The sequence below is a fragment of the Eptatretus burgeri genome, chromosome 7 (assembly GCF_056783735.1).
Source record: "Eptatretus burgeri isolate ZD-2024b chromosome 7, Ebu_testis_v1, whole genome shotgun sequence".
Taxonomy (NCBI): Eukaryota; Metazoa; Chordata; class Myxini; order Myxiniformes; family Myxinidae; genus Eptatretus; species Eptatretus burgeri.
Genome location: NC_140967.1, coordinates 77,135,054 through 77,155,536, shown reverse-complemented (window position 1 = coordinate 77,155,536; position 20,483 = coordinate 77,135,054). Strand labels below are relative to the sequence as shown.

General features: G+C 49.9%; 1 protein-coding gene across 1 annotated transcript in view; it reads left to right on the top strand.

Moving 5' to 3' along the window:
* TSNAX (translin associated factor X) overlaps positions 1 to 20,483 on the top strand; it is a 74,901-nt gene that overhangs the window by 12,777 nt on the left and 41,641 nt on the right. Inside the window, exon 4 of the mRNA XM_085890347.1 lies at positions 12,512 to 12,632. Coding sequence (XP_085746473.1) covers positions 12,512 to 12,632 — 121 coding nt within the window. The remainder of the gene's footprint in view (positions 1 to 12,511; positions 12,633 to 20,483) is intronic.

Sequence of the window (20,483 nt, the reverse complement as noted above, 5' to 3'; positions counted from 1 at the left end):
CCTTCACCTTCGACCCTTCACCTCTGGCTGGCTCCCCATTGGACAGAGGAAAAGTGGGCGTGAATGATTCTCGATCCGATTTCTCGGAAAGGCTGGTGTTTTTGCACCCGCTGCTCGGTGCGCGCCCTGTACGAGTCCAGGATCGGTGCCCACAAGCGGCGCGGGAATGGCGGTGATGCGATGGTTGCGAGAGCGAGATGTGACGGCAAGGGTCGTGGCTGTTGTTGTGAAGCGGCGTTGCGGTTGGTGGTTGTTGTGTGATGGCTGTTGAGACGTGGTTGGTGGTGGTTGTGGTGGTAGTAATGGCGGCTGGTCCAAAATAAAGATAGTAAAAGAAAAACGGCTATCTAAAAGGGTCGCAGCCCGAATGAATGACATTTATTCCCTCTAAACAACGGGTTTGGGCCTTACTACACATATACTTACAGTGATATCTCACCTACGGGACCTGAATGGTGGTTTGCGAATTTCGTCAACCACAACAATATATACACACACATTATTTTTTTTATTCCATTAGCACAGCATTGGGATTGAGCAGGTTTCATGTTCATGTGATGTCGCGTGTTTGGCGGTTGCCACCACTTTCTTGGGCGTATTCAGTCGATCGTCCCCAAAAAGGATGCAATCGCACCAAATGTCATGGAACCAGCTGTGCCGCAGATTCCGAAGTTAGAGAAAATATGCTGTTTAACCAAATACGCATAAAACAGGAGTTGTGCCACAATGTTGGTGACGGAGAGTGAACTCTTTATAATTTACAATTTACTCGTATTACCCAGACAACATTAAACCTAGCCTTAACTAAGCATAAATACAAATGCAGCAGTTTACAAAAATCCATCAGTAATGTGCGTGCTTCTAATTCCTCTTCGACTTTATAAAACCTCACAAACAATTCAAATATTTTGGAAAAAGAGAAGAAGGAATATTCTGTGTGTGACAATAGCAAACCCCCTCCAGTGTATTCTGGATGACGTATTTAAATTCCTGTACCTTAAACTTCATAATCACGATCACATTTCCCTTCCTCCCTCTACAAGTTTCTTACCCTATTTCCTGTCCCTTCCCCTACACTTCTTCTTCTCGCAATCTTTCCCAATTTTATTACAACCGCCCCCCCCTCCCCGCTCCACCAATCTCCTCCTGATGTAGTGTGTATATACATATGTATATATATATATATATATATTTGCGAATTCGCGCCCGCCGGCGTGCGAACGGCCACGTGACTCGAATCGCGGCACGTCGTCCACCGGACGGACAATTCAGTCGTGACCCTCCGGGAACTATCGCCCGGAGCCAGTCACGGGTGGGCCTTTCGACCTCACCACAATCGTGCCAATCGGCCACCCGCGTAGGATAGGGTTGTTCGCCAAACTCGACCTACCTAAATACCCACGCGGATGGTAGACCGGGCGATCATACCTCGCCGCAGGCCGACTCCGGACACGAACCGCTTAAGCGGTCCGTTCCGTGCTATTGGGATAACCGAGCGGTGTTGTCGTCGGCCTCAACGGTTCCGATTAATTATCGGGCGTATTAAGCCCACTACGAACCCTTTACATGAAGCAAGATCGAGATTCAAACGAAGGAAAGGACGCAGCGAAACGGGGAACAATTCAACATAATGCACTTTATTTACACAACACACGAAGAGCACACATATATCAATTTAAAACAAAAACAACAATGCAGAGCTACGACCGAATACGCGAACAAACTGCAACACTTATACAGTTTTACTTTACAAGACACGGCGCCACAAGATCCATACAAAAAAAAACAAAAGAAAAGGCCACCCTCAAAGACAAGGGGGCAGATGGGGCCCGTGGGCTTTTATGGCGTGGGACTTGGCAGACCGAACGAGTCCGACGAGACCGTTGCAGGTTACCTGCACCCTCGCGGTGCGATGGTGGGCGAACTCTCTCCAGCGCTCCTTGTACGAATGCTCAGGTCCGCGCAACACAGCTGGCAGAGCGGCACCTCCAGTCCGCGTCCCTCCGCGACGTCCGGACTCCCCACCGACTGCAAGCTCCAACGAGCGGGTCGCTCTACGGACCGCTACTCGAAGACCCAGACACCATGAACCGCCGACTGATACTGACACTCTCACCGACCGCCCTGACCTGACCTCCTCTGACTTGACTTCCTCTGGTGTGACTTCCTCTTAGCGGCGCCTACGTGCGCCCTATTATTTCCCCGGCACCCCGCCCCTCCCTTCGCGGCACGCGGGGGGGGGGGAACATTCCACCAGAGAAATCGGGGTGGGAGTTCAGTTTCAACCGTCATTCTTGTTTACCAGAGAAACCGGGGTGGGAGTTGTTGTTGTTCCCCTTTTGTGTTCGTGGAGATGTTGACGGTTGCTGGCAGAGTGGTGAGGATGGCGTGGTTGTTGAGAGGCAGGTGTGGTTGTGGTTGTTGTGAAGCGGCGTTGTGGTTGGTGGTTGAGACGTGGTTGGTTCAAAATAAAGATAGAACAGAAAAACGGCTATCTCAAAGCGGCGCAGCCCGAATGGATCACATCAATCCCTCCAAACAACGGGTTTGGGGCTAACTACACATGTACTTAAGAGATACCTCACCTACGGGACCTGAATGGTGGTTTGCGAATTTCCACAGCTGTAACAATATACATATATATATATATCCGGGCATAGTGGCGTGCGCCTGTAATCCGGCTACTCGGAGGCTTGGGTTGGAGGATCGCTTGAGGACGGGAGCTCTGCACTGGGCCGCGCTATGAGAGCGTGTAGGGCAGCCCGGAATCATGGCGAAACCCAATCCTTATCCCTGTGTCGTAAGAGGCGACCAGGGTTGCGTCAGGAAGGGTATCCATCGTAAAACCTATGCCAAATCAGTATGCGGATCATAACGGATGATTCGCTGTGGCGACCCCTCACAGGAGCAGCCGAAATACGAACAACAACATATATATATATTTATATATATATATATATATATATATATATATATATATATATATATATATATATATGTGTATATATACATATATTTGTTTTCCATAGTTGTGGAATCCATCTCGGAAGTTGCCTGAAGTCCAAGGTGGGAACGGGGCAGCCGACAGGACCCGACGAGAGATCCGGTCGAGGTCGGGTGTGCGCGGACCAGCACAACAGGCCGGCCGCCGAGGTGAGACATGGGCAGACACTCCAAACAACGACCCCTTCAACAACTGCACACTTCCAATCCTTCTACCGCAACCTCCTTCGACCTTCCCAACCAACCAACGAACCCACCGAACACGAACCAACCAAGCACTAAGCACTTCCAAATCCAACTCCTTCCTTTCTTTCTCTCAAATCCAACCACGAACTCCTTTTCATCCCATACCACCACCACTCTGAGGATTGCTTCGTATCTTATAGATCACGGAGCTCGGGGGTGGAGCCATGGCGAAGCCGACATCATCGTTCATCCTGATTAGACCAGGCCTTCATGCGGTCCGCCTTCCTGGGCAGGGTTTCGGTCAGACCCCGGTAAGGCCCGCCCACACCCGCGCGTCTGGGCCTGGGAAGGTAGATGGTGGTGCAGCTACCATAACCATCCTCGGGATTCTGCCTCAGAAAACCAGTCTCTGGGTAGGCACTCATCACGCTGTGGTTCCAATAATCCTAACTAAAAGCCCATCGCACCCGCACCCACCCACCCTAACTGACTCGGGACACCTGTATGTTGTATGCATACGGTTCCAAGAACCGTAACACTACCCCCCTCCCTTTTGCTGGACTCGACCCGAGTCGTTAACATTCGTGTGGCATGCAGGTGTAGGTTCCCCTAGTACGATTTACTTACGGATTTTTGAATACATGTCCCAAAAATATATAACCTAGTGCGTTGCGTAACTAAACTAATGCTCACTCAGACAACTTAACTAAATTGCCGGCGCAAAGACAGACAACTGGTGAGTTGCAAAACTTATTTACATTTTCTAATATTTACACTAACCATGCCCCAGGACATGTGATCTGTGAAGAAAGGCACAACAAAAGTCAACAGTTTGTGTGGGTGAGGAAGTCTCTGGCACAGGGGAATGGATGGATGCAAAACACAACAATGTATGGGCTGCACAATGCAGTCCCTGTGGTGTGACTGCCTGCAGGGCAGTCCTCGCAAAACACTGGAGATGGTATGGTCCTGGCGCACATGGTTAGATGGTGACATGGGGGCAAATGCAACAAGGGCAAGCAGGCATGGGGTCAAGGCGAAGGAATCTTGCTTCGACGAGGTGAACCTTTCTTGCTTCGACGAGGCGAACCTTTCTTGCTTGCCACGAGGCGAACCTTGCTTGCTTTTGACCAGGCGAGCCTTGCTTGCTTTTGACCAGGCGAGCCTTGCTTGCTTGCCACGAGGCGAACCTTTCTTGCTTTTTCTCCACCGCTCGCCACTTCATCTTATCCTCCCCCTCCACCACGGGTCGAGGGCACCACTCTGAGGGACTCTCCTCCGGAATGGACGAGGGGTTGTCGGGCGACTCGTGGCCGCCCTTCATTGGTCTGGCCGAACACTCCATCTGGCTGTGCGTGGCCGCCCCTGAGGTGATCAGCCCCCCTGATTGGCTGGGGCGCTCGTGCGATGCTCGCCCTTCGCTCATTGGCTGGAGGAAATGCCCTATGCCCCTCCTTGGGGCGGAGCCTCGATCCGAAGCGACGGAGGCTCCGCCCACGCCCTCAGCCAAAAACACGTGGGCACTGGCGACCGGGTCGAGTGCGGGTCGGCGTTGTTGTTGTTGTTGTTGTTGTTGTTGTTGTTGTTGTAGATGTAATAAAAACCTAACTAAAAAATAACTCGTAGTGCACACACGAAATTCCCATTAGACATAGGGGATGGATTCTAACTATAAACACATACTTATCAAAATAACTGAACTACGGGGACTCTGGCTGTCTGTGTGCAAAAGGCTTCCAGATTCGTAACAATACGTTCCAGGTGTGTATCAAAGTGCCAGTTACGTTACGTTTTTGTTTTTTTTTTCTTCACATTTCAAAGGTGGACTGACATTATTCTGGGCCCTGGAGCCAAAGGGGTATATTTCTCATGCAATATTTAACAGCACCGTTATAACATGTTATCTTAAAGGTACGTTACAAGTACATACTGCATTTGTGGTTCCTGGTGCACTGGCTTATTCCTTCCTTCTGTGTAAGTGACTGCTTCACCAGGATGAGATTAATGTTTTGCTGCACTATTCTGAAGTTCACCGTTATTTGGAATTATTATCTTGCCAAAACGAAGTTTTTGCAAGATATGTTAGTCAGCTTGTATGTTTTTTTCTGTTTAACTCGCTTTATCAAACTTTGGTCAATAGATTTACTTGCTGTATGAACATTGTTCGAAACGGAATCCTCTTTGTAACCCGGGGTCTCCCTGTACTGTATTTTGTGTAAAACTTGCTTTTCACACGACTAGACAGGTATGAAACGTTTCATTTTATATAAGTAGTTTATCGAATGAGTACACTGCAGTTCATCATTCATTTGAAAATTACAGGATGCTATGCTGTTCGATGCACCGATTGGTTAGATAAGTGATTTAAAATGTGATGTATTGATTCACAGCCGCTCAATAGCATCAATCGTGGGCACAGCACCGATCTGGCATGGTATGCATTTCACATGTGCACAATGCACTATGATTGTTTACCACTTTATAATCGGAATTGGGACACAATTGGCAGTTTTTTTTTAATTTAATTTTTTTTGTTTGTTTTATATCAGTAACTGATTATAGTCAAATTTTCCAATCAGCCCAGCACCATTTTATATGAAATAAGGTTTTTGCTGTTGGAATGATCCATTATAATTTTTTAAGGCACAGCCACCAAATTGACATCTTGATTGAACTCGTGCCTGTTTTGATGCAAACGTGCGAGAGCCGATTAAGTCTCGGGCGATGTTTCATTCGTAACCCACAAAGTTCTTCAAAGCCAAGTGAACAATCGAGTGTAGATCTGCTTTTATCTGCCTTGTATATAAAATGCTCATTGCTATTCACAACACACAGAGCACGGTATAGCTACCGGACACCATCTTGATGAGCACTCGATGCTGAGCGAAGGTGAATTACGTTATGCGTTTGCGTGTAATTCATAACGAAAAATGATCACCTTTTCCGCCATAGGTGATGTTTCGCCATTTTTTGCCATTCGCCATTTTTGTGCGATAGTTTTTTAATAGTAAGCTTATCATAGTAACTATAGGCTATAATACTTTCCTTTATCCTTTCCTTTCCACAATAAAGATGGAGAACAAATGTTGTTCATTTGGGAGCATGAACAACTTGTACCACTCTAATTAAACTTACGAATATCAAGTCTGCCCCATTTATTTCACAATGATTTGTTTCAGTAAAAATTACATTTAATATGAATTTACCTCTGTATTTTTATTACGTCCCAAAATCATGCAAACCAGTGATCAAATATAACCAACTTCAATTATTATGTACAATATGTCCAAATCGTTGGCAGAGTGAGCAGCCGAGATATGTACGTGTCTGCTGCAGGCAGTGTGATTCATCAATGTGTGTGCCGTCTTTTGGATGGCCGTTAAAATGGACATCCCGTCACACTCTCTCGTCTAATATCGCACACTCTCCTCTCAGCTGTCTAGCTATCGCTGGCACTACCCAGTTCGTGAAAGGCTTGGGTCAAACTTCTCTTAGCCAACCCGACGAAAAGGTGGGATTAATGGTGGCTGTTAACATAAATACACTCATTAATCCTCCCTACATTAAAAAAAAACCAATTTGCGACCAACAAACAAATTGATTTACCAACAGGGTTCGTGTGATGAATGCCAAATGAGAAGCTACGATACTGCAGTGATATTTCAGAGTAAAACTACACCATTCCTTTTCATCAACATATAAAAATACCTGTGAAACGTCTTTCCACAACCCTCCCATAACCAATTGGAGCAATTTATTGCTGCACAAAATGGCATTTTAACATTTATTTGGCTTTTTAAAACTGGGGTGCGTCTAAAATGAACTGGATCCGTGACACGGGTCAGCCAAGTGGTGCTAACCAAGATGGTGCCGGTTACGTGACCTCAAGCTCACAGCGTTTATATTTTTGACGGGTTTTGAGCATTCTATTTATTATCAGTTCACTGGTTAATATCCTTCCAGTCCAACACACCGATGTTCATATTAGAAACCCAAAAAATTATTACTTCTCTCCTTGTTCATGGCAATCATCCTTGATTGATTGTCTGCTCTCCCTGCATCTGTTTCCTGTGTGATCTGGTAAAGTATGGATGTGCATTAAAACTTGGAAACTTCCTGGGCATTTATTGTGCATCCAGGTTTGTTGTCCTTGGTGTGGCGATCTGGTCTTGTGGGTGGAGCGAGTCTACCTCGGTGAAGATTGTGTGATGGGGGTGTGTCTGTGGTGGGTTGATTGGTGTGTCGTTTCAGTGTTCTTGGCATGCGAGTTATTTGTGATCCATATATTATTATTTTTTTTAATGTATTTATATATCATATTGTTACGGTTGTGGGGATAGATGGAGGAATTTAATATGGAATTTAACATTGAATAGAGTTGTTTGGTCCGTGGGCGTGTCGGAGGCGTCTCAATGTAATTAAGTAGGGAAGCTGCGAGCTTAAGTGTTACGTGTCATCACACTGTAGGGGGGTGGGGGGTGGTGTTAATTAGTTAGGGTTTAAGAAGAAGCTTCCCCAGTATGTAATTGCCCCCCTGTGACTTTTCCCTATGTTTTTTATAATCAAAACCATGATGAGAAACAATCAAGCGTGCCGAGCAGGCAGAAGCCCCGCTTCCAAGGGTGACTGCGGGCGAAATGACGTCCCCGAAGCTGATGATTGATGGGCCTGACATTAGAGGCTAACCGAGTGGGCGGAGGCCCCACCTTTCCCAGGTTTCATGTGAGCAGGCCATGCCCAGGAGGCGGAGGATTGATGGGTGTGACTTAAGAAGCCTGAAGAGAAAAAGGGCGTGGGAGGCATCAAAAGACCAAATAGGACAGACAGCGCATGCACGATGCCAGTGTGCGAAGAGGAGAGTGGAGTTCAGGGTGAGCACATGCACGAGACAGAGTTGAGTTGAGGGAAGGAACGCACGTGGTCGAGAAAGAACGTAGTTAGGAGATGGCCTGTAAGAACATGACTATACGGCTGGCTTTCCTTCGACGTACGAGGTTGACGGCACGATCCTTGTATTCGTGTTGAGGTGATTTGGCTTGTGTGATGAAGCAAGACGCTGGCCTTTGGCTCTTGGTTGGGTCGGTGAGGACGATCGACACATGAAGCAGCTGCATTGGGGCTCTGAGCCTTGGTGTTGTTTGCCCTGCTATGAGAAAAGCGACTTGGTGCCTATTTGCGCGCATCTGCACATGCTGGTGGAAGTGCCTCGATTCCAATTTCCACAAAGATCAGCTCTGGGCCAAGCTTACTACAAGAATAAAGGAAGGATCTGCCATCTGCTTGGAAATCTGCTAACATCACTGCCCTGCATAAAAAAGGTGCAAAAACAGATCCCTGTAACTACAGACCAATCAGCCTTCTCCCAATCATCAGCAAGGTGATGGAATCCATCATCGCTTCAGACATGAAATCCTTCTTCTTCTCCAATGGCTTGATTTCCAATCATCAATTTGGTTTCAGACCAGGTCACTCTACCCTGGATATGCTGCTTCTGCTCTCCCATCAATGGATGGAGGTCCTCAATGCCAGACAGGAAATCCGAGCTGTATCCCTGGACATATCACGTGCTTTTGACACAGTCTGGCACCCTGCCCAACTCACCAAACTCTCTTCCCATGGTATTCAAGGCCATCTCCACTCATGGCTCACAGACTTCCTCTCCTGTCGCAGTCAACGTGTGGCCCTAAATGGAGTTCTTTCATCCCCTCTTCCTGTGCAGGCTGGAGTTCCTCAAGGTAGCGTTCTGGGCCCTGTTCTTTTTCTGGTTTTCATCAATGATCTCTCGGACTCTCTGGAAAATCCTCTATTTCTCTTTGCCGACGACTCCACCCTCTGCCGTACCATCTGTCATCCCTCAGACCGGCAAGCAGCAGCTTCTTCGCTCACTGCAGATCTGGATAAAATCACAAACTGGTCCAACACGTGGAACATGTCTTTCAATCCAGACAAATCTCACACTCTCACTATGTCTCTTCGAAAGGACCGTTTACAAAATCCCCCCATCCACTTTCTCAACAATCCTCTGGAAGAAGTCTTTTCTTTCAAGCTTCTAGGTCTCACTATCTGCCATGACCTTTCCTGGGAAAGTCACATTTTCAACCTCGCCTCAAAAGCCAGTCGCCGACTGGGAATCCTCCGTCGTGCTAAGTCCTTCCTCGGCCCTCTTGAGCTCCTGACCACTTACAAAGCTTTTGTCCGTAGCCTGATGGAGTACTGCTCTCCCCTCTGGGCTGGTGCTCCTGCCTCCCACCTTTCTCGGCTTCATGCTGTCGAAACCAGGGCATTTAAGATCATCGGCATCTCCCGCAATGAAGCTGAGTCTTTGGGCCTCTCACTCAATCACCGCAGGTTGGTCGGTGGTCTTTCTGTCTTCTACCGACTCCTCTCCAGCCTTGCCCCCCCTGCTCTCTCTGCGATTTGTCCGCACCACATTTCCACGGGGCGCTCAAGGTCCGCCATCAACCCCCTTTTGGTAAAACTACCAAAATCACGAATCACTGCTCATCTTCACTCTTTCATTCCTCTTTTTTTCCCGCCTTTGGAATAAACTTCCTCACTCTATTCTTTCCCATTCTTCCCTCCAGGCTTTCAAAACAGCTGTTCACCACCACCTCTTATCTTCCCCCATCCAAATCCTCGATCTTTTCTACCCCCGATAATCCACCCAAGCCCACTTCCTTCAATTCTCCTGCTTTCCTTCCTGAAAGTCCATGAAATGTCTATCTTCTCTTCGCCATGTTCCCCGTCCCATCCCCATCCCTCTCCCTTCCACAGTTCACCTAATGTGTCTGTTCCCCACTGTTTTGTCCCTTCCACTCCCGCCCCTCTTATCTCATGCCTCCTTGCTGTGAGTTGTGTGTTAGCTCTCATACGAGCCTCGACCAAGGTATACAAAAAAAAAAATAAAAGGATCTTCTTTTTATTTCGTTTCCCCCCTTTGTCTGTATTCAAGTCTGTCCTCGACTTGGACTTTTATTTACTTCACGTTATCATTACTTTTTGATGATATTGTCCTTTGTAAATATTTGTCTATTTTCATTAAATATGTTCATTTTAAGTAACTGTATTCGTGTATTTGTCATGGGGTTCGAGTATAAACCAGCCCCCCCCCCCCGTGTACATCCATTTCTGTGCTGTGCTCCTCCGTCCCTCTGCCATTGCGCCTCATGCCCTTCAAGCACGTGCGATAATCTCCGAGATCAACGTATCCGCCTCCTATTTATAAGGAACTGCTCGACCGTTCGGGGGCTGGCGGTGTTAACCGCCTGTCACCACAATTTGGGGGGGGGGCAGGGGTTAACCTTGACCGGCCACCCCCACGACTATATGTATATATACATACATATATATATGTATATTGTTGTGGGCCGGGTATCGGTGGCGAGCACGACCACTAGATGGAGCAGTAGAGTCGGCTCCACCGAACACCCGGAATCTAGATCATACCTTTCCGATAACTCTGAAGGTACGGGTCCCTTAAAGAACCGTGAATCATCAATAAGTCAACCGCGTTGGTACAGGGTTATTTGCCAAACTTCAAAATACCTAGAGGCCCACGTGGCGAGCTACCGAGGAATTCACACCCTCGACGGAGCTGGAACGGGACGAGCCGTAACCGTGCTCGACCCGTGCGTAACCTGAGCGGATGGTTAACGACGTCCCGTCGGTCCAAATGCACGACTACGGCAGCAACGGCCTTTTTAATTCCCCCAACACGCACCGTGCTAAGCCAATGCAGGAAAGGACAGAAACGAGCTGAAACATTCAACAATAGGAATATTTATTTACAATAGTGTGTGAGGAAAACACAGAAGAGCAGGGTTAAACCGACTAACCAATGCAATCATGTACAGCAAAAAGCACTTAACAATTCCTACTTATAGACTGGCCCACACACAGACGCACACCCAAAAGAAACGGACCCCAATGGTCTTTATTCGGCTCTCCAGCCGAGGAGGATAGTTCGGCTGGGAGTCAGGACGGCTGGCTACCTGGCCGCGAGCACGCGGCTGGACGTCCACAACTTCCCGGAGCTCCAGTCGCCAAAAGCACGGACCAGGGCAGCCACATTCAGCGGAAGAGAGACAATGCAATCTCCCCCGAAGAAACTCAACCTCTCGCTGCAACGCGCCGGACGAGACGCCTCGGATGCGTGTGATTGTAGTCGGATGCGGACCAGACCGAGACTCGCACTCGACCCGACTCAGGACGCAAAACTCTAGCAGACTGGACACAAATTCTCCTCACGCTCGTCCCGCCAACCACTCTTTCTCCTCAGGCGGGAGGGGCTTCTTTTCTGGCCACTCGCCTCCTGATTGGACGGTTGCGTCGTGCGATTCGCTCGTCGCCCCCGTGATTGGCTGAAAGGGCGCAAAGTCCACTGATTGGACCGGGAGAGGGGGGGGGGCGTGACGGCCGACGCGACGGACCACCTCTCAAACAAGGAGAGGAACATGGTCCTGCGTGGGCTGCGCCTATTGGCCGTCTGACGGCAACTTTGCTCGCATCCACCGGATTGGGCGAGAGAGACGTCAGGGCCTCGTTAACTCCGCCCATGTATGTGCTGACGCACATGCGTGTAATGGTGCCGGTGGAGGATGGTGGAGGGAAGCGAAGGCAGGTGTTGTCGGTGTTGTTCTTGTTGTTATAAGTGTAAAAGAAAACCCTGACTATCAAAATAACTCCGCAGCGCATGAACATTTAATTCCCATTAGATTAGGGACGGGACCCTAACTAGAAATATGTACTTACCGATATAACTGTTCTATAGGGACCTGAATGTTGAGTGCGGTAAGCCTCCAAATTCGTAACAATATATGTACACACACACACACACACACACACACACACACACACACACACACACACACACACACACACACACACACACACACACACACACACACACACACACACACGCCCCTGAGCCACTGCTCCTTGTAAAAACGTTTTCAACACGATAACTTCTTGTAATCTACCCAAATATGAAACACATAATCATGCACTGCTTCCTCTTCACAATGTGATTTGGAATGTTTTGTGACAAACTTCTCACTTTTGGTGGAACTATTTCTGCTCATGATCTCAAGACATGCTCTTTACTTTCAGGTGAACATACTTGCCTCTTTAGCAATGTTTGGGGATGACAATCTTGTATTTTCTTGGACCTTTACTGCCACAAATCTTATGCAGCAATGTAACCATTTCATAGATTTTTAATACATCTTGCTTTGAAGGTAGAATTGACAGTGCTTACAGCCATCATTTTAACAAGCAATTTTTAATTGGATTGGTTTTGATGAACAAAGTGTCCGTCTTACAGGTTTTCAGCTCGAGCTGGATGCACGCTATGATAAGTACGAACGACTTGTGAAGCTCAGTCGTGATGTTACTATTGAAAGCAAGCGAGCTATTTTCCTGCTGCACCGGTGCAGCACCACAAGGTATGATTTAAAATAAAGTGAAAAATGAAATTGGCCCTTCCGAAATGGCCGTCCTCACTTATGAAACTCTGTACAGACGTTTGGGATAAGGTATCATGGTTTAAACAGGTGTGCCAAAGTTCTGTAATTTGGAAGAACTTAATAATATCTGTTCCCTTACAAGGAGCTTCAATGCAGGAGGAGGCTAGTCTCCCCATCAAAGTTTGTACTGGTACTGCCACCGATAGTGTTGTCTATGCTCTATCCTTTCAAATGTTCAGCAAGAAAGCAGCACATACCATTTTTCGTCTTTAAGACACGGCCGGGGTTCGACCCATCGACCTCCCAAGCTCGAAGTGGACGCTCTCACCAACACTACAACAACAACTACAACAACAATAGGCATTTTAAAGGCCATTTTCCCTGCTATAGCAGATCAAACTTAAACCTTTTTTGGTTGAACGTTAGTTCATTTCTACCCACTCCCCTTCCCTTCCCCCCACTACAACTATATCTCCCCTCTGCAACAAAAGCTATGTTGTTTTGGAGTGGTTTCACATGAATCATAAATATAAATTAGTGAGGGAGAGGAGGAGGAGGAGGAGGAGAGAGAGAGAGGGGGGAGGGGTGAGAGAGAGAGGGGGTGAGAGAGAGAGAGAGGGGGTATATATATATACATTGTTGTGAGAGGGGGTATATATAGAGAGAGGGGCTATATATATATATATATATATATATATATATATATATATATATATATATATATATACATATACATTGTTGTGGGCCGAGGGTGACAAAACCAGCGGGGGGAAGCTATCTCGGGTACCCATACAGACTCCCCGGAAAGGCAGGCCGTCGCACACGGATAATTCCGTGATGCAGCGGGTCGCTCACCGACCGTGAACACCAATAACTTAACTATGTGACCTAGGGTCCTCCCGTCTATGGGTTAATGGAATTTCCTAATTAATCACGTGACCTAATTACCGGGGGACACGCCCTTGGTATGCCTTGTCCGAACCGGATCACTTTCCCGGATCAGATGCAGCCGGGCAACACTGCCAAGGATGTACCAGCTAAAAGGAACAGATCAATGGGAATAAAGTCCTGGTTAAGTGAGGATACGGACCATGCTGGATCAATGAAAGAAAAGACAAAAACGAGCTGGGAACATTTCCACAAAGGATTTATTAACAGGCAGGCGAGGAAAGATGTGTGGCACAGTGAGTGTTGTTTATTGTTGTTTATAGCAGGAATCGGAAGAAATGTGAGAGGTGCGACAATAATACAAGCAACTTACAAAAGCAGACACAGAGCAGAGTTATCCCGATATAATTATTGTGCAATCTTAACTTAAGCGAGGACAGGCGCCAGGACACACACACACACACACACACACACACACACACACACACACACACACACACACACACACACACACACACACACACACACACACGGAGATGAGGCTAACGGTCTCTCAATACCTTGCACGATTGCCCGACCGCGCCACCAGTATATTTTGGGGGAGATGCTCCGCTGAGCGATATCTCCCTGACAGCTGGCGCGTCGTCTCTTGCTTTGTGGCACTCGTACAGCTTGTGTCGCTCCAGAGAATGAGACGCGACCGTCGGGCGTGAAGGGAGGGACTTGGGTGGAGTCAGAAGCCAATGGGTGGAGAGAGGCAGAGTCCAAAGCAAGTGGGCGGAGAAGGGTGAAGAGGTGGTGAAGAAGGTGGAGTCAGCAGGCGAATGGGTAGATTATCGATCCCAAGCCAGACAGAACGAGCCAACAGGAATGAAGACAGGAACGATGGGGGTAGGAATGACTAGCAGGAACGATGAGCAGGAACGACGAGCAGAAACGACATGCAGAAATGACACACAGGAACGACGAGCAGAAACGACACACAGGAACAACGAGCAGAAACGACACACAGGAACGACGACGACGACTCCCCCACTGCCCCGCGACCCGTCCTTTTATAGATCCGGTGGTGCGGGGCAGGGGCGACGACCCAAAACGATGTGTCGTCACCCGAATCTGGCACTCTGGTTGCGCCCCGGCCAGCACACGGGCCGGCCGCCATGACCAGAAGCGGCTCCACTTCACCTCCGGCCAGGTGGTTCCAAGCTGTGGAATCGTCTCGCTCTGAGCACCATGACGTGAATTGCCTTGCTCCGAATCCCGTGATATGAATCGCCTTGCACCGAATCCCGTGCCGTGCCCCGGCGACCCACGGTTGGCGCTGGTCAATGTGCCTGCTCCATGGTGCGCCATGCGGCCCGAGCAATCCGGCAACACAGCATTCTCTGCCTGGTAGCAGCTGTATCGAGGCGGAGGTGTGGGAGGATGTCTGCCTTCCGCGGGAGACATTTGTTGCCGTCGTGGTGAGTGAAGACTGACGGTTAGACGTTATTGTAACCCTGTGCGCAGACCCGACCAAAGATGTGTGTTATTCGTGCCCCGTTCTGTACGATGAAACTTTATCACGGGCTACGCGCGAGTCCGCTATTGTACACGTTGTCAGCACGCGGGTTCGCCCGCCATCAAGCATGCCCCATACAGTGCGCGTGGGTCAGCCATTGTACACGTGGTCAGCGCGCAGATCTGCCCGTCATCGAGCATGCCCCGTACAGTGCGCGCGGGTCCGCCATTGTACATGTGGTCAGCGTGCGGGTCCGCCCGTCATCGAACATCATGTTCGCGGTTATCAGAGGCGGTGTCGTGTGCACTGTGCCAGCCCTGATCTGTGTCAGGGAATTGAGGGAAAGGATTGGATATAATTATTATATGGAGATTTGAAAATGGGTTGGAAAGGGCACGGCCGCGTGCGCTTTGCAAGTTGCCAGCATTTAGGGTGCCGTTTCTTCCATCTCCTCGTTACGTGTTTGGAAATTATCACTGCACGTGCGTTTGACAGGTTGTGATTTCTGCAGAGGGGTGTCGTGTTGGGGGTGCTTTTAGTCGCCTGAACAGTGGGTGGGGGGTTATCACTGCACTGCACGTGCGTTTGGCAGGCAGAGGTTTCTGCAGAGGGGTGTCCGGCGTAATACCTGCTTGGCCCTCGCTGAGGACCCATCTCACAGCGAAGGGCGCACGTGGCTGGGACTTACCTCAGGAATAACAGTGGAAGAGTAAAAAAAAGAATAGGAATGAGTGCAGAGATTTTATCAGACCTAGCTTTGAAGTTTACACAACGCACTGTCCCGTTGTCCCACTAGACAAAAGGGAAGGGTCTGTCTGAACGTATATTAATGGAATAACTGTCTAGGGACCGCTGTATGATGGTTGCTATTGCTTTGGAGGGATGCGGTTCCCAGAACCGCAAATATATATATATATATATATATATATATATATATATATATATATATATATATATATATATATATATATATATATATATATATATATATATATATATATATATATATATATATATATTGTTGTGGTTACCAAATTCGCAAACCACCATTCAGGTCCCTTAGGTGAGGTATCTCGGTAAGTGCATGTGTAGTTAGGCCCAAACCCGTTGTCTAGTGGGAATACATGTCATTTATGCGTGCTGCGACTCTTCAGGATAGCCGTTTTTCTTTTACTATCTTTATTTTGGACCAACCGCCATGATTACAACCACAACCACCGCTTCACCACAACCGCCACGACCTTCACGTCACACCTCGCAACCGTAGCATCGCCACCGTTCTTGCCCCGCTGTGGGTACCGGTGTTGGACTCGTGCAGGGCGCGCGTCGAACAGCGTGTACAAAATCACGGATTTTGTGCTTCAAAAACGGATCAAAAACGACACACGCCCACTTTTTGCCGTCCAATCGGTGAGCGAGGGGCGATTTGGCCCCGCCTCCAGGACGATCGATATATGCAAATTTGTGGATCAAAAACCCTTCACGCCCACTTTTTCTTGGGCCAATGGGGAGCGAGGTGAAAGGTCAAAGGGAGGGGGTCAAAGGCGAAGCTACGGGGGGATAAAAGGACCGTGTTCGTCAGTCAGAAGAGTCGAGAGTCGGAGAGTCCAGAGGCGGAGAGTAGGAGAGTCGGAAGCAGAGGGTCAAGACTTCGCGGGCGGTGGAGCTGCTCGTCGTGTGCGTTGGAGTCGGAACGGAGGGGACGAGCTGTGGAAAGGCGGCGACACCAGACGAGGGGGTGCTCGCGTCGTGCAGGGAGCTGCACCCGAGGGAGGCCGACAGCGCGACCTGGCCGAGGTGGAGACGCACACCAGGGATAATAAAGATCCTCTATACCCCGAGCATCAGCAACCCCCTCCTGTTTCCCCCCGCGCTGAGATAGTGCGACCAAGGGGCCCCTTTCCCACCCCCTGCCAGACACTGTCCGCGAGGCCCGCGGAGTTGAGGCGCCATCGCCGCTCCGCGTCTCATCACCAGACGGGTAGGCGCGACCCGGTCTCGGCCTCAGGCCCGCCTCATCCTTGAGGGTATTCTTTCCTTGGTTTTGGGTATGTGTTGTCGGCGCCGTCTGTGAAGTAGAATTGTATAAGTGTTGCCGTGTGCTCGGTAGTCGGTATTAGCTCTGCATTGTCTTCGCTTTTATATTTGCTTTTTGTGTAAATTGAATTGTGTTTTTCTTTTCTGTGTGCTTTTGGTGGGATTGAATATGTGTGCTTCCCGTGTGCCGCGAATAAATGTGCTTTATTATTGAACTGTTCTCCCGCTTCGCTTCGTCTTTTCCTCTATTGAATCCCCATCTTGCTTCACGTAAAGGGTTGGTAGTGGGCTGAATACGCCCGATAATTAATCGAACCGTCGAGGTCGACGATAACACCGCTCGGTTATTCTGATAGTACGGAACGGGTCGTTTAAGTGGCCCGTGTCCGAAGTCGACCTGCGGCGAGGTGCGATCGCCCGGTCTACCCTCCGCGTGGGTACTTAGGTAGGTCGAATTTGGCGAGCAACCCTATCCCACGCAGGGGCTGATTGGCTCGATCGCGGTGAGACCGAAAGGTCCACCCGTGACTGGTTCCCGGCGTTAGTCCGAGAGGGTCACGACTGGATTGTCCGTCCGGTGGGCGACGTGCCGCGATTCGAGTTACGTGGCCGTCAGCACGCCGGCGGGCGCGAATACCGCAACACTGGTGTCAGGTCGTGCGATACAAATTCATCGCCCTCCTCGCGGCACTGGTATCGGAGAACAGGAAAACGGGCTCTCCTGTCTCCAGCGAAATTCACGGGAATCGGTCCAGGGGTGAGAGAAGCGACCCCCGATTCCCTCCAAATTACGAGCGAGCGAAATTAACCCTTCACGAGAAGCAAGATGGCGTCTCAAGGCGAGCGGGAGCCGGGGGTATTAGAAATGTATCTGTGTAGTAATGTAGAGTCCATGGTCCAGGATGGAATCCCCGTGCAGGAAATGTTGATTGTGCAGGAACACGGACTCGCCCAACTGAACCCAGAGCCCGAAATAGGTGCGGCAGCGGCCGCCGTGTATGACACCTCCCCTCCCCCCCTCCACCAAAACCCTTCCCCGATTCTTGCCGAAACGGCTCAGCTGAGTGCATCCGACATAGCCCAGCTATGCACCATGCTGGCGGCAATGACAGCGAAAATGGATGCAAACGCAAAAGAAATTATAAACGAAATGAAAGGCATGAACGAAAAGATGGATGCGAATACACAAAAATTGGATGCGAATACACAACAAATGAACGGAATGGAAACAAACATGAAGGAAGGAATGAAAGAACTAAGGGGTGAGACGCAGAACATGGGCCGATGCCTGCAGGCGGGCATGAAGGCCGTGACCAGGGAGCTGGGAATGGCGACTCCACGTGTGGGAGCAAACGAGCTGGAAGGGGGTGCAACGGCTGACAGGCCCGCGGTGGAGGCGGGTGAAAAAATAATTCGGGGGGCGTGTTGGGCAAGGGTCGTGACAGAGGAATCGACGGTGACCAAAAGGGAAAAATTAAATGGGGAGACCAAAACGTGTGAGACGAGACACGAGGTGACGAAAACGGAAATAATAGTTGAGACAAGGGAGGTAAAGGGTGAAGAGTTGGCAGAGACACGGGAGATAGAGGGTGAATTGGACGGGGTAAGTGACGCACACACACACGGAGGTGGTGGAGGACAATGGGGGTGAGCTCGCGGAGCGTGCAGGGACCCGGTGCGAGCAGCGGGATAGCCTCCTCCAGGAACGAGGGGAGGGAGTATGCCCCCTTGAGGCGAGTCACGACCAGGTGAGTTCGGTCGTGCTTTGCGAGGTCGAGGGGAGGAGTGCTGTGGACAGGTGCACTGAGAGCTTGGGGGGTATAGAGGCCCCGGAGACCCTTGTGGGGACACGAATCCCCAGTGTGGTTGTCCCTGTGTGTGTGGTGCAAGGTGTGAGTGCGTCCCCGTGTGTGGAAGCGACCCCGTGTGTGAGTGGTGTGGTGGCGATGGTGCCAGAGTACGTGCTTCCCAGCACGCCGTGTGTGGATGAGGCACCGCGGGTGAGTGCACCCGCGTGTGTGGATGAGGCACGGAGTGCGAGTGAGGCACCGCGGGTGAGTGCCCCCGCACGCGTGAGTGAACGGCCGTGTGCAAGGTCGCTGTGTGCAAGGGAGACCGTGTGTGTGAGAGAGCGGTATGTGAGGGAGATGTCGGTTGGCATGCGGGAGCACGCAGCCGCATCTCCCGGTGTGAATGTGATGGAGTGGACTGTGTGCGTCGTAACACGCAGGTGTGCGTGGGTTGAATGGCGACGACGGAGACGGCGACAGAGGAGAGAAAGCCGGGTAGCGGCTGTAGTTGTTTCGGGGACCGTGCCGGGTTCACCCAGCAGTGAGCACGAGGTTCGTGCTGTGCAACGCACGAGCCCGCCACGTGCTCGCTTGCGAGAGTGAAGTCCCGGTCCGGAAACGCACGCGGTGGATTTGCCGATCCCGCGGACGGACAAAGTTTAGGCAGGTAAACGGATTTGGACCAGACGGGTTCTCCACGCGATCGTGTGTGTTCAGCTCCAACGGGCAAAGCACATGTGTTCGCGTGGGGAACCCCTCGAGACGTGGGGCTTGTGTTTTTTTTTATGCGCACGGTGACGTCATGGCTGCACGTGTGGTTGGAATCCGGCAGGAGGGGTATCCCGGCCGGATGGTACCGTCCAAGGAGGGACGAGGAACACGTGCAGCTGCATGACGTCACGGACAGGTGTAAAGTGCGCGAGCTCTGAGTTGCCGCGCAGGTGCTACGCATGTAAAAAAAAAAAAAAAAAAAAACAGCAAGCCTCACTTTCGGGTGCAAAGGATTCCTGGGCAAGGGGTGGAAGACCCCCTTGGCCTGGGCACAGGATGGAAACTAGTTAGGGGGAAGGGTTAGCTTAGTTAGACCGACTTCATGGGGCAGGGGTAAGTCCTCATGGAGTCCGTGGAATGGATTAGTTAGAGGGATTGTAGCCAGATTTAGGTTGGGAAATAAAATGAATTTTTTGATTTTGGAGACAGTGACAGACTTGTGAATGTGTAGAGGGGACGTAGTTTAGCTACGTAGTGTTAAAAGGAACGTGCTGTAGTTTAAGGGACGACGTGGGAGCACGAGTTAGTTAGGGGATGTAGTTAGGAGGATGGCAGAGTTCAGCGGTGTGTGTGTTGAAGAGTTGTGAGGTGAGTACATGATGAGTGAGTGAGGCCAGCGGGTCTGTGCGAGTGGAGCGAATGGGGAATGCATGGTGCGATGAGTGATTGGGGGGAGGAGTGACTCCCGCCCAAGGGACCCCCGGGGTCAGTGTAGAGTGAGTTAGCTGGGTTAGTCAAATTAACAAAAATGGAGGTCGTTTTGCTGTTGGTGGGAATGTAGGCTCGAAACCCATTTGGAGGGGTGCAGGAGCCCTGTTGACGGACTTGGGAGCGTGGCTGCGA